The sequence below is a fragment of the Schistocerca americana genome, chromosome 8 (genome assembly GCF_021461395.2).
Source record: "Schistocerca americana isolate TAMUIC-IGC-003095 chromosome 8, iqSchAmer2.1, whole genome shotgun sequence".
NCBI classification, from domain to species: Eukaryota; Metazoa; Arthropoda; class Insecta; order Orthoptera; family Acrididae; genus Schistocerca; species Schistocerca americana.
In genome coordinates, this window is record NC_060126.1 from 101,332,248 (window position 1) to 101,345,849 (window position 13,602).

The 13,602-nt window shown below is 42.3% G+C and overlaps 1 protein-coding gene across 1 annotated transcript in view; it reads left to right on the plus strand.

The window, feature by feature from the left end:
• LOC124545594 (SH2B adapter protein 2) overlaps positions 1-13,602 on the plus strand; it is a 94,747-nt gene that overhangs the window by 41,490 nt on the left and 39,655 nt on the right. The window contains exon 3 of the mRNA XM_047124542.1: positions 8,785-8,906. Coding sequence (XP_046980498.1) covers positions 8,785-8,906 — 122 coding nt within the window. The remainder of the gene's footprint in view (positions 1-8,784; positions 8,907-13,602) is intronic.

A 13,602-nucleotide genomic window follows, 5' to 3' on the forward strand; every position in this document is an offset into this window, starting at 1 on the left:
CTTTTACGTTTTCCTTTTGTACCGTTTACACTCCATCGTCATCTGCCGTTACCAGGGCAGACGTGATGCAACTTATTGCTCAGCTACCTGCACCATTTTTGTTAACTGGAGACTTCAATGCCCACCATCCCCTTTGGGGCTCTCCAGCATCCTGCCCGAGGGGCTCCTTGTTAGCAGACCTTTTCAACCAGCTCGATCTTGTCTGCCTCAATACTGGCGCCCCTACTGTTCTTTCGGACACATCTCACACCTATTCCCATTTAGACCTCTCTATATGTACTCCCCAACTTGCACGCCGGTTTGAGTGGTATGCACTTTCTGATACATATTCGAGCGACCACTTCCCGTGTGTTATCCATCTCCTGCAGCATACCCCCTCTCCGTGCTTCTCTAATTGGACCATCTCCAAGGCAGACTGGGGGCTCTTCTCTTCCAGGGCGACCTTTCAGGATCAAACCTTTACAAGCTGCGATCGTCAGGTCGCACACCTCACGGAAGTCATTCTCGCTGCTGCTGAATATTCCATCCCTCACCCTCCTTCTTCTCCACGTCGCGTACCGGTCCCCTGGTGGACCGCAGCATGTAGAGACGCTTTACGTGCTCGTCGACGTGCTTTACGCACCTTTAAACGCCACCCTACAGTGGCGAATTGTATCAATTATAAACGATTACGTGCTCAGTGTCGTCGTATTATCAAAGAAAGCAAGAAAGCCAGCTGGGCTGCTTTCACAAGCACCTTCAACAGTTTTACTCCTTCTTCTGTTGTCTGGGGTAGCCTGCGCCGGCTATCTGGCACTAAGGTCCACTCACCAATTTCTGGCTTAAAGGTCGCGAATGACGTCCTTGTGGCCCCTGAGGCTGTCTCCAATGCCTTCGGCCGCTTTTTCGCAGAGGTTTCGAGCTCCGCTCATTACCACCCTGCCTTCCTCCCCCGCAAACAGGCAGAGGAGGCTAGACCACCTAACTTCCGCTCCTCGAATTGTGAAAGTTATAATGCCCCATTCACCATGCGGGAACTCGAAAACGCACTTGGCCGATCACGGTCCTCTGCTCCAGGGCCAGATTCTATTCATATTCAGATGCTGAAGAACCTTTCTCCTGCGGGTAAAGGTTTTCTTCTTCGTACATACAATCGCATCTGGATTGAGGGACATGTTCCCGCATGCTGGCGCGAGTCTATTGTTGTCCCGATTCCTAAGCCGGGGAAGGACAAGCACTTGCCTTCCAGTTATCGACCTATCTCGCTTACCAGCTGTGTCTGTAAAGTGATGGAGCGAATGGTTAACTCTCGATTGGTTTGGCTGCTCGAGTCTCGACGCCTACTTACCAATGTACAATGTGGATTTCGTAGGCGCCGCTCTGCTGTTGACCATCTGGTTACCTTGTCGACCTTCATTATGAATAACTTCTTGCGGAAGCGCCCGACCGCGGCTGTGTTCTTTGATTTGGAGAAGGCTTACGACACCTGTTGGAAGGCGGGCATTCTCCGCACCATGCATACATGGGGCCTTCGCGGTCGCCTCCCTCTTTTTATTCGTTCCTTTTTAATGGATCGACAGTTCAGGGTACGTGTGGGTTCTGTCCTGTCCGACACCTTTCGCCAGGAGAATGGGGTGCCACAGGGCTCAGTTTTGAGCGTCGCTCTCTTCGCCATCGCGATCAATCCAATAATGGATTGCCTCCCAGCTGATGCATCAGGCTGCCTTTTCGTGGACGATTTTACCATCTATTGCAGCGCGCAGTGTACACGTGTCCTGGAGCGCTGTCTTCAGCGTTCTCTTGACCGTCTTTACTCCTGGAGTGTCGCCAATGGCTTCCGTTTTTCTGCCGAGAAGACGGTCTGTATTAACTTCTGGCGATACAAAGAGTTTCTCCCACCGTCCTTACGACTCGGTCCCGTTGCTCTCCCAATCGTGGAGACAACCAAATTTTTAGGCCTTACATTTGACAGGAAACTTAGCTGGTCTCCACATGTGTCATATTTGGCCGTCCGTTGTACCCGTTCTTTAAATGTCCTCCGTGTTCTCAGTGGTCTGTCGTGGGGAGCGGATCGAACCGTCCTACTTCGTCTATATCGGTCGATCGTCCGCTCCAAGCTGGATTATGGGAGCTTCGTATACTCCTCTGCACGGCCATCCATCTTACGCCGCCTCAACTCCATACAACATCGGGGTTTACGACTTGCGATCGGAGCATTTTATACCAGTCCCGTAGAGAGTCTTCATGCTGACGCTGGCGAATTGCCACTCACCTACCGGCGCGATATACTGCTTTGTCGGTATGCCTGTCGGCTACTGTCAATGCCCGACCATCCGTCTTATCGTTCCTTTTTTGACGACTCTCTTGACCGTCAATACGGGTTGTATGTCTCTGCCCTGCTACCCCCTGGAGTTCGCTTTCGTCGCCTCCTTCAACACCTTACTTTTTCCCTCCCTGCAACCTTTCGAGTGGGCGAGAGCCGCACGCCACCTTGGCTCCAGGCTCAGGTCCGTGTTCACCTTGACCTCAGCTCGCTCCCAAAAGAGGTCACCCCCAGTTCGGTCTACCACTCCCGTTTTTTGGAACTTCGTTCGAAGTTCATCGACATGACTTTCATTTATACAGATGGCTCTAAGACCAATGACGGGGTCGGGTGTTCCTTTATTGTCGAGGCACAAAGTTTCAAATACCGGCTCCATGGCCATTGTTCGGTCTTCACAGCTGAGCTCTTTGCCCTCTACCAGGCTGTTCTTTACATCTGCCGCCACCGACATTCTGCTTATGTCATCTGCTCAGATTCCCTGAGCGCCATCCAGAGCCTCAGTGATCCGTACCCGGTTCACCCTTTCGTACACCGGATCCAACGCTCTCTTCAGCAGCTGGTGGACGTCGGTTCTCCAGTTAGCTTTATGTGGGTTCTGGGCCATGTCGGTATCCCTGGGAACGAAGCTGCAGATGCCGCGGCCAAGGCTGCGGTCCTCCAGCCTCGAACAGCTTCTTGTTGCGTCCCTTCGTCCGATTTTAGCAGGGTGATTTGTCGGCGCATCTTATCTCTGTGGCATGCCGATTGGGCTGCACTTACCGACAACAAGCTTCGGGCCTTAAAACCTCTTCCCGTGGCTTGGACGTCCTCCTCACGCCCTTCTCGGCGGGAGGAGGTCGCTTTAGCCCGGTTAAGAATTGGACACTGCCGGTTCAGCCATCGCCATCTGCTGACGGCTGCGCCGGCGCCGTTCTGCCCATGTGGGCACTTGCTGACGGTTAGACACATTTTAATGTCCTGTCCAGATCTTAACACACTGCGCCTCGATCTTAACCTGCCAAATACTTTAGATGCCATTTTAGCGGATGACCCACGAGCAGCTGCTCGTGTTCTTCGTTTTATCAATTTGACACACCTCGCTAAGGACATTTGATGATGCTGTTTTTTAATCCTATGCCTGTCAGTCTGTCTTTTATCGTGTTTTCCCTTTTAGTTGTTGTGGTCAACTTGTGCCTCGCGGTGCATTCTTAGAGTAGTCAGGGCGCTAATGACCATTGAAGTTGTGCGCCCTAAAACCAAAAAAAAAAAAAAAATCTGTTCACTAAATTGAAGGAACACCTTCATAGAAAACACTTTTCCGTTGACGACGAGGTGAAAATCGAACTGAAGAACTGGTTGAAAAAGGCAGCAGGAGACGTTTATGACACAGGCACCAAAAAACTCGTTCCACAGATGACAAAATGTATTGAGGTAAATGGTGATTATGTGGAAAAATAATGCAAGATCTATACTACAATGCATGTAAGTTGTATTAAAATAAATTCATTTTTTGTACTTCAAAAAAGTCTTGTAACCTTACTTTCTGTATTAGCCTCGTATATGCCCAATGACTAAAATTTTATTATTTGCTATGTTTCCTGATGTTGCAATTTATTGGCCAGCACTCTTATTTATTTTTTTGGCATGTTGTGTAATATTATATTACATTATAGTTCATTTCTTTTATCTTGGCGGCTCGCGCATGCCCGCCCAGACGCGGGAGATTGCTGCGTTGCCAGTTGCACACGACGCACGCGCCAATAGAAGCAGCGCCATAGTATAGCATAGTTCGCTAGCTTACGTTTACGGGGGAGCGCGCAGTTCATGAAATAAAGCCACCATGGCCGCATTAACCCTTTCGCAGCTACAAAGACGTCCTCCCTGCATTCCGCACTGTGCGCGATTCTGTCACTGCACTGCTCGCCTGTGCAGACACATCGTGTTCCGACTGCTTTGACACTCTTATCATTCGATTCCACAAAAACTATTTGGCCCAAAAATTAGATTTTTACATGTCTTCTTGAACCTTCCCCCCATAAATGACTTAATTTTGTTTCGATGTTCAACGCAGTTATTATGTAGCATTAAATATAGTAAACCATTGCACGAAATTTTGAAGAGTTTGCAGAGGTAAAAGTCCATAGAGTATACTTTCCGTATGGTCGATTTTAGTTGCCACGATGTTGAGAATGAAATGTGGACAAGATACCTAAATTTCATATAAAATTACTACATGTAATGCTGCGTAATAACTGCGTTGAACATCGAATCAAAATTAAGTCATTTATGGGGGGAAGGTATCAGTCAAGGGCAGCGAAAGGGTTAATGAAGAGTCAAAGCACTAGAAATTTCAAAAAAATTGCACTCAAACGAACATAATGCGTGAAGTAAGGCACTTCGATATTGTTTTTAAATAATGAAAATATTAAGCAGTACACAATGTTTGAACTCTTAACATTTCACCTTTTTTTTCTCATTTTGTTCGTTTTTGTTCGTTGTATCTGCTCTGGGCGGACGTCGAAAGACACCCATTTCAGTTCGTTGTTTATCCATTAACTCAGTTTTTTTATTACAGAGGGCACCTAGCCCTCTGACTGAACACGCTGAGCTACCGTGCCGGCTCTTAACCTAACTAACCTAAGGACAGCACACACATCCATGCCCGAGGCAGGAGTCGAACCTGCGACCGTAGCGGTCACGCGGTTACAGACTGTAGCGCCTAGAACCGCTCGGCCACCCCGGCCGGCATCCTTTTCACTCAAGGGAAAACCCAACACCTTCACCTTACACTAACGCAGCACATCTGATGACAGAACGCCATGAGGACTCTAACGCGTCACGCAAAATACTGACAAACACTGTTGGTATGACTGTAAATTACTCACGCTTCGGCGAAGTACAATAGGAAACAAACAATTACTGCTGTTCTTTATTGCGAAAAAGCGGGTCGTGAAATTGATACAAGCACCTTTCCTTCCTATCGCCTGAATTAGGAGTCTTATTGCTTGTTTGGTTTAATTAATTAATAGAATATGAAGCAATTGGTAAAAAAGAATGCTTTTTCCAAACTTTCTATAAAAGAAAGTCTGCTATCAAGACATTGCTTTTGTTCTATTACTTTATTTATGACTGAACGTTTCTAAAACTGAAGACACTCGTCCATGCTATGCACTGCAGTTGAGATCTGGCAACGTCGTTCTCTGTTCATTGGATGACTGTGTTTTGTGACGTCAGATGCGCAGAACGAACCTAAACTCGGCCGCCAACATAAAAGACGCGCACTTTAGTAGTACATCTGATGACTAAAACAAATTTATCTTAGTAGATACAGAGATCTGCCCGGACTCTGCATAGTACCTTGGTACAACTTCACATTATTAATATAAATCATTGCTAGAGGTGAAAGAAGTGACCAGTAACAGAAAAAATATACTAGGACCAACTGAGAATTGAACCTTGGACATTTGAATTTGTATCTGACATTCCCTCGCTTAGCCAGTGAGCTTGCAGAGGTGCACAAGCACAACACAGCACAGTTGCTTGAAGGATACATATGAATGTTTGGTACAAAGAGGATCAAGTAGATATTTTAAAACGTTTCAAAAGAGAGAAAAATAGATTTATCACTTTGAAAGACAAAAACAAAAGATTGCCTTTATCAGCATATTTATATTCTTAAGATATACTGGTACAGATAAAGGAGGATCCATATGTGCTTTTGAAGTTTTATTAATTTTATAATGTGTTGAAACTACTTGACTTTATTATTTCTTTAAAATAACGTGTACACTGTGTGTTCCACATAAAATTAACCATAAGTTATTTTGTTGTTTCATGGTGGTATTGTTTTACTTCCACACTCGTTAGAATTTCAAAAAAATTTTAATGTATGTCTACATATGCAGACATACTGTGCAAACATCTGAGAATCACATGATGGAGGATGTGTGTATTGCTGCTTCAAACATATTTGCAATCTCTGTTATATCATTATACTATAAATGAAAGTGATTGATTGTTTTTAGAAAACTGCTTCACACAGCTAGTTCAGCAACCCACAGCCAGTGAAAATATTTAAGTCTTTATAGGTACAAACAGGCCTGACATTATCGACTGTCAATATAGGGACAGGACTTAGTGATCATGTCATCGTAATGACGATGGTTATTAAAGTTAATAAATCCATCAAGAAGGCTAGTAGAGTGTCATTGATGGAAAGAGCAGGCAATCAGTTGTTAGCATCCTACTTAGATAATTTAGCTTCAATATAATACACATAGAGCTATTGTGGGAAGAGTTAAAAAGGATAGTGAATCACACACTGGAGAATTATGTGCTGAGTAAGTGGATTAAGGATGGAAAAAACTCAAAAGTTAGTAGAAATCCATGTACCTACAAAAAGATCAATGCATGAAGTGTACAACAACTTCCACTGTCATATATTAGTGAAAAATCTTGCCGAGGACTTAAGATAATTCTGGTCCTATGTAAAATCACTAAGTGGGTTAGAGGACAGCAAAAGAAAAGCTGAAGTTTTAAATTTTGTGTTTAAGAAATCATTCACCCAGGAAGATCATACAGACATACCATCATTTGACCATTGCACTGACTCCCGTGTAGAGAGGACATTGTAATGGCATCGCTGGTGTAGAGAAGCAATTGAAAGAATTGAAAACAGGTTGGAAAAAAAAGCTCAGGTGACTCCTGTATTTAAGAAGAATAAACAAACAGATCTACAAAATTACAGACCAATACCCTTTACATTGGTTTGTTGCAGAATTCGTGTGTATTATAAGATGAAATATAATAAATTTCCTCTAGACAGAAAGGCTTTTGTCCACAAAGCAGCACAGATTTAGAAAGCAGTGCTCATGTGAAACTCAGCATGACCTTTTCTCGCATGGTATCCCACAAACTTTGGGTGAAGGGCAACAAGCAGATTCCGTGTTTCTAGATTTTCGGAAAACGTGACACACTGCCCCACTGTAGACTGTTAACGAAGGTCCAAGTGTACAGAAAAGGTTCCCAGATATGGGAGTTTCTCAAAGACTTCTTAAGTAATAGAAATCAGTATGTTGTTTGGATGGCAATTGTTCATCAGAGACGGGAGTATCATCTGGAATGCCTTAGGGAAGTGTGTTAGTACTGCCATTTCTCTACTTGGTGGTCAGAAACAGTCTGAAAAGCTTGGAAGGGTGTTTCAGAGGGATTGTGCTGATAAATAATTGTTAAGAAAAAATGTGACGTGTCGCACCATTTCTGAGTTAATTAGCATTGAAGTTAGCCAATCAGGTTGTTGTGTGCTCAAATTCAAGCACTTGCATGCACAATAATGCAATAATGCACAGACATCTGTGGACCAGTGAGTTACCGTTTGTTCAAACGCTCATTATCACTGAAATGTGTCTTTTTCAGAAGTGATAAATGAAACATAGGTGAGCAAAAGCTATGTTTGTTTGGTCTGGGGAAACCAAATGAAGAACAAGTTTGTCTCTGGCAGGCTGCTTCAATTTGTGCACCTGACGACCTGATTCACTAACTTCAACGTAAATAAATTGGAAATGGTGCAAAGTATCAAGTGTTTTCTTTAACAATTATTTTCCTGCATAACCTCGACTACAACATCCTTACAAGCTTTTCAGACTGCTTCTGACCGCTCTGTATATACAAAATGGTCTGAGGGATAGGGCGAGCAGCAATCCGCGACTGTATGCTGGCGATGCCCCCGTGTATGGCAAAGTGTCATCCTTGGGTGATTGTAGGACACAGGGTGACTTAGTTTAATAAGTGGCAGCTTGCTCTAAATGAAGAAAAATTTAAGTTAATGCAGATGAGTAGGAAAAAATAATTCTCTTAATCTTCAAATATAGTGTTAGCAATATACTGCGTGACCCTGTCACGTCAGTTACATATCTAGGCATAATGTTACAAAGCAATATGAAGTGGAAAGAGTGCTTAAGGTCAGAAGCAGGGAAAGTGAACGGTTGACTCTGATTAATTATGAGAGTTCTAGGGAAATGTAGCTCATCTATAAAGGAGATCACATACAGAGCCCAAGTGTTAGAAAAATGCTTTGTGAACATGAATGGGAATCCTTGGAGTGAAGATAGTGTTCTTTTCATGAAACACTATTCAGAAAATTGTGAAGAAGCGGCATTTGCAGTTGGCTGCAGAGTGATTTTACTGCAGCCAGGATACATTTTGTATAAGAACAGTGAAGACAAGTGAGAGAAATTCTTGCTCATATGGAAGCATATAGACAGTTGTTTTTCCTTCACTCCATTTGTGAGTGGAGATACCCCTATCTTGCACCGAATGGTTCCTTACTTAGTAGGTATGTAGTTGTAGTTGTAGATTTTCAGAGATTAAGGAGAGTGCACATAATAACACTGATTAATTTCCTCTGTTCATAAGTTCTTGGCTTCATATAATTTTAAACATAAAAGCCTGAAACTATTCATATGTAGTTATCTTATTTTCTGTGATTTGATTACACTTTTCAGGCGGAAAACAACATGGAGTATGTTATCGAAGCACATGATACAGATGACATGCGGTCATGGCTTGCCACAATTAAATACTGTATGCGTTCTCCAATGCCAACCAGTGATAGTCAGGATGGGAGGTATGACATTAATCCATTACATTATTTCTTTTTGCTCTGCACTTGATGTAGTTTTTCCTTACTTGGAACCAAGCCATGACTGCTTTTACTAATCACAATATAAAACTTGACTAGCTTGAGAAACATGATATTCTTTTCTCCTCTTAATGTTACGTTCCTAATGGATCCAGTGTTCAACTAATTATTTTTCATCTTACTCCAGTCAAGCAGAATATTCCAAATGTTTCCAGTGATGCAACTAATTTATTCTTGAAATTAAAATCTTCTGGTTATTAGGCCACGTCATGTTTCTTCTAAAATTGTAAACATTTTAGAAGAAACAGGACGCGGCCTAATAACCCAGAAGATTTTAATTTCAGTGACAACGGCCCCGAAAGCCTGCAGACTTACATAATTTGTTCTTTTTATTTGTTCATGTCAATGAGCATTGTATTCTTATTTTTCATATCTTATTCTCTACTTTTAGGAAAGCCTGGAATAGCGTATATAATCTTTCATTTAATATGTACACACGAACAAAATCTGATCAGTCTTTCCAGTATGAGCACAACTGAATTAAACTACCAGCATAAATCTTCAATCAGCGTTAATTTTTGTATGTGTAATATATTGATTCTACATGACGTACAAAGAAGTGACATATCTGCGGGTAAAAAATCTCTCTAGGTTTTTATTTGTAATATGTACTGTGGTGCATTTACAGAATATTAGGGGGCAAATGTGTCAGCACATGGCATGCGGTGGAGCAATGCATGCTTTTTGTTCCCTCAAATTCACTAAATATGTATTGCTTATGACAGTTTAGTAATCTTGTGCCAAATACCAAGTGAAATCTCGAACAGATAAAACAATCCATGGGTGGTATAACACACTTCGTGAGACAGGCTGATTATGTGGTTTGAAGGAAACAAGCCAGCTGAAACAGTCAGCACGGAAGGTGGAGTGTGTGTACGTGTGTGTGTGTGTGTGTGTGTGTGTGTGTGTGTGAGATAATTTGCCAGGAGCTAAATTGTATTACAAAATCGAAATTTTGAGAGATGTTCTATCATCTGGAACATATATATTTTCTGGTTGTCTCATAGTTTTTGCATTTAATCTTCTGTGTCACTGAAGGTACTTACGACTAACTCTGTGTGTGTGTGTGTGTGTGTGTGTGTGTGTGTGTGTGTGTGTGTGCATATTCTTTAAGTTGGGCAGCATCTGTGCAAATGTCTTTGATAGACACACAAATGTGACTGAATACGAGGTGTAGTCATCAAGTTTTAATTGTGATCCAAAAAATAATGTTATTTAATTAATTTTTTGTTTGTTTGCCGATGCATATCTGAAGGCCTGGTGCACATTGAAATCCCTGTGCCACAGTGCTGTAGCGTGCTGCTAGGGAAGCCAAAGCAAAATAGCGCAAAACATTGATAAATCATAGTATTAAGTGGTGATCTGTTTCCTTCATTTGTGGGGAACAACACTGCAATAATTTGTACTGAGTTGGTGGAAATGTGTGACAACAACACACCATTGTATGACACAGTAGTTAGTTGGCACAGTCACTTTTAGTATGGTCAAACAAGTCTGAATAATGAAGGATGAAGTGGCAGACCATCTCTTTGTCAAGGAGTGGAGGCCCCAGTGCTCGAAGACTGATGTACCACAATCGTGGTAACGGTAGAGAAAGCAAAAATCAGTAGCAGATCAAATTTCAGGATTCGTATGATGTTTTTAACCACTTGAGATCTAACTGCTCACATCCATTCGAAAGTTAACCAAACCAAGGAAGTTGCGGAAACATTGCACCTGTGTCAGACTGGTACAGATGACTCTTTAGCCATCTAATTGCTGTAGATTAGTGGGCAATGTATCCCTGAGACATAGGAGCAATGCAAGCAATGGAAATGTAGGGATTCATCATTGCTGAGAAAGGCAAAAACCCATACTTTATCGGGCATGTGATCCTGAGAGTTTTCTTGAGAAAGCCACATGTGGCGCAAAGAGATTAGCTTGTAAAGGGGAAACAGTCACAGAAGCATGCTACTGAAATCTGATGCAGTTACATGAGACTGTTTTAAGACAAAGTGTCAGAGGTAGCTGCCCAGGAGGACATATTTTGCTCCACGAAAATGCCCTGGCTCATCCTACAGAGGACATTTTGAAGATGCTGCTTACTAGTGCAGTCAGTGAAGGAAAATTGGGTTGGGGGGGGAGGGGGGGGGGGGAAGAGGAGGAGAATCATGTAGATGTAAATTTTTGTACAGTGGTAGGAGGGAGTGCCATGAGTGAGGGGAGGGGGATTATTTAAACTTCACCTTTTTATGTTTCTCTTTAATGTCTTGAAGACCACAGTTTTTATCAAAAATGAGTCCCAGTACAAGATTAAACTATATTAAATTTCATACTAAGAAGGCTGTATTCATTTTGTCTGTAGGACTAATAATTTCCACATTGTAGAGGATGGAGAAATTGTGTGTTCTTAAAAATAGTGTTTTGATGGTGTGAAATTAATGTTTACTGTTAAGCAAAGTGGGTTAAGAACAAATATTAAATGTGTGTACCACACATAAGTGCAGTACAGACTTATTAGGGGATAAATTGTGATCTGTGGGTTTAAAAGGGTGGACTGTAGAAGTGTGAAGGAAGGTAGGTTGCCGGATGGTGGTCATGAACTTCCCTCTTTCATAAGTCTGCAAATTGATGAGGTATAAGCGATTCCTCACTCAAACTATCCCACTACATCACAAGAAGCAACTACAGGCTGTTTCACAAAGTTACACAGACCTTTCGCAACCTGACTTATGAATCATTGGCGACGCAATGTACAGACATTCCCGGGTACGTTTATTTTCCACGAAGTGCATTAACATTACGTGGGATACCGATATGAGGTAGTAATAATACTAATGCAAAGAACACACAGAGAATGAATCTATGTACATCTCTGCACACTGTTCTATGTTGCCAGAAGAAACTGATTCTTAGCCAACCTGATAGCAGCTGTAGCATTATTCCGGGAAATGCAAATTCCCCCACCACAAGTGCTGACCGCTCTCCATTTTGCAGACTAGTTCCACCTCCCCAGCAGTTTCCGGTCCAGCTCTCTTATGTGAGTAGACAAAATAACTTCATTGAACTCTTGTTTACATAGCAAAGTTATTCTCATTTTATTAAATGAGAGCTTATTTGCAGATGTTAAGTGTAAAATACATCCATACAATCAGTTGTTGGGAAATATAGAATTTGTTTCAGGTTGTCAGGGACCTTTGCTGTGTTGTTGGGAAAGGAATTGGATGGGTAAATGTGGTATCTTGCTGCTGTGTATCATATTGTGAAGCCATGTAATTTTGTTGTAGTCACTTGGTGGCAAATCAGTAACTGACCAGTAAGAGACTGCACTTCTCTAATCATTGATTATGTTACTGGTAGACTGCATAGATCTCTTCCATTCAGGAACTGCTGCACTTGTAGAGTTGACTGCACTGAGTGGAGCTACTTACCACACATCTACAGTATACCTTCCAAAGTGGGTGATAGTATGTCCAATCGAGTGGGATTGACCCTGTTCAAGTCTAGAACAGTACTCTGCTCTTATGCTTTGCTTGTTTTATGTAGAGATATCTGGAGTTCAGTAACATACAGATGACATGATTCTGTTGCAGAGGGAGACAATAGTCTCTGGGCCTCTTCTCATGTTGAGAGAGCAGAGGCTGTGGCGATACATTTGACACCCATCAAGTTGGGAAAAATATTCTAGCCAGTAATAGTGGAGACAATGAAACTGACATTGAATACATATTGAAGCATTTTACACTTGTCATAGGCTCTTCTGTGTGGTAGACAGTTGAGAGCTTCAGCTGTTCAATATTTTTACATAATAGCCTACTTAACAACTGCAAATAAGCACTCATACCATAAACACAAAATAACTCCACTATATAAACAAGAGCTCAATGAAGTTATTTTTGTCTACTCACATAAAAGAACTGGACACGAAATGCTGGAGATGTATAGTCTGTCTGCAAAATGGAAAGCAAGCAGCTGTCTTTCCTGGAAGAATGCTACAGCTGCAGTACTGGGTGACTAAGAATCAGTTTCCCCTGTAGCAGTTTAGAACTGTTTTCAGGTATTTACATAAATTCTGTCCATACGTGTTTCTTACATTAGTATTATTAGTAGCTCTTATCTGTATTGTGTGTAATGTTATTGCACTTTTTGGAAAATTAAAAAACTGTGGGCATGTCTGTGCGGCGCGTCACCTGTGATTCGTAAGGCACATTACAGAGGGTCGGTATTGCTTTGTGAAACACACTTTAGTTGCATGTTGTGGTGTAATGAGGTAGGTGGAGTGATGGAGGGGGGGGGGGGGGGGGTGCCTGCTTGCTATTCTGTTTGCAGACCTATGAATGCAGGAAGTGCATGACTTGGTAGTCTGGTGGCCCATCTTCCCTCACACTTCTACCCTCCATCCTGTCTCCTTCCACCCTGTTATGTCCCCAGAACATATTTTATTCCTTAATACAGCTCTACTCCACTTAGATGAGGTACACACATTTAATATTTGTTCTTCACCCAGTTTCTTTGACAGTAAACATTAATTCTATACCATCAAAACATTAAATTGCATAAAAATATGCAGTACCTCTGACCCCTGCAGAGCAGAAACTATTTAGAGAAAAAAATGAGCAGGAGTTTTTTCGTAGAAAATGTA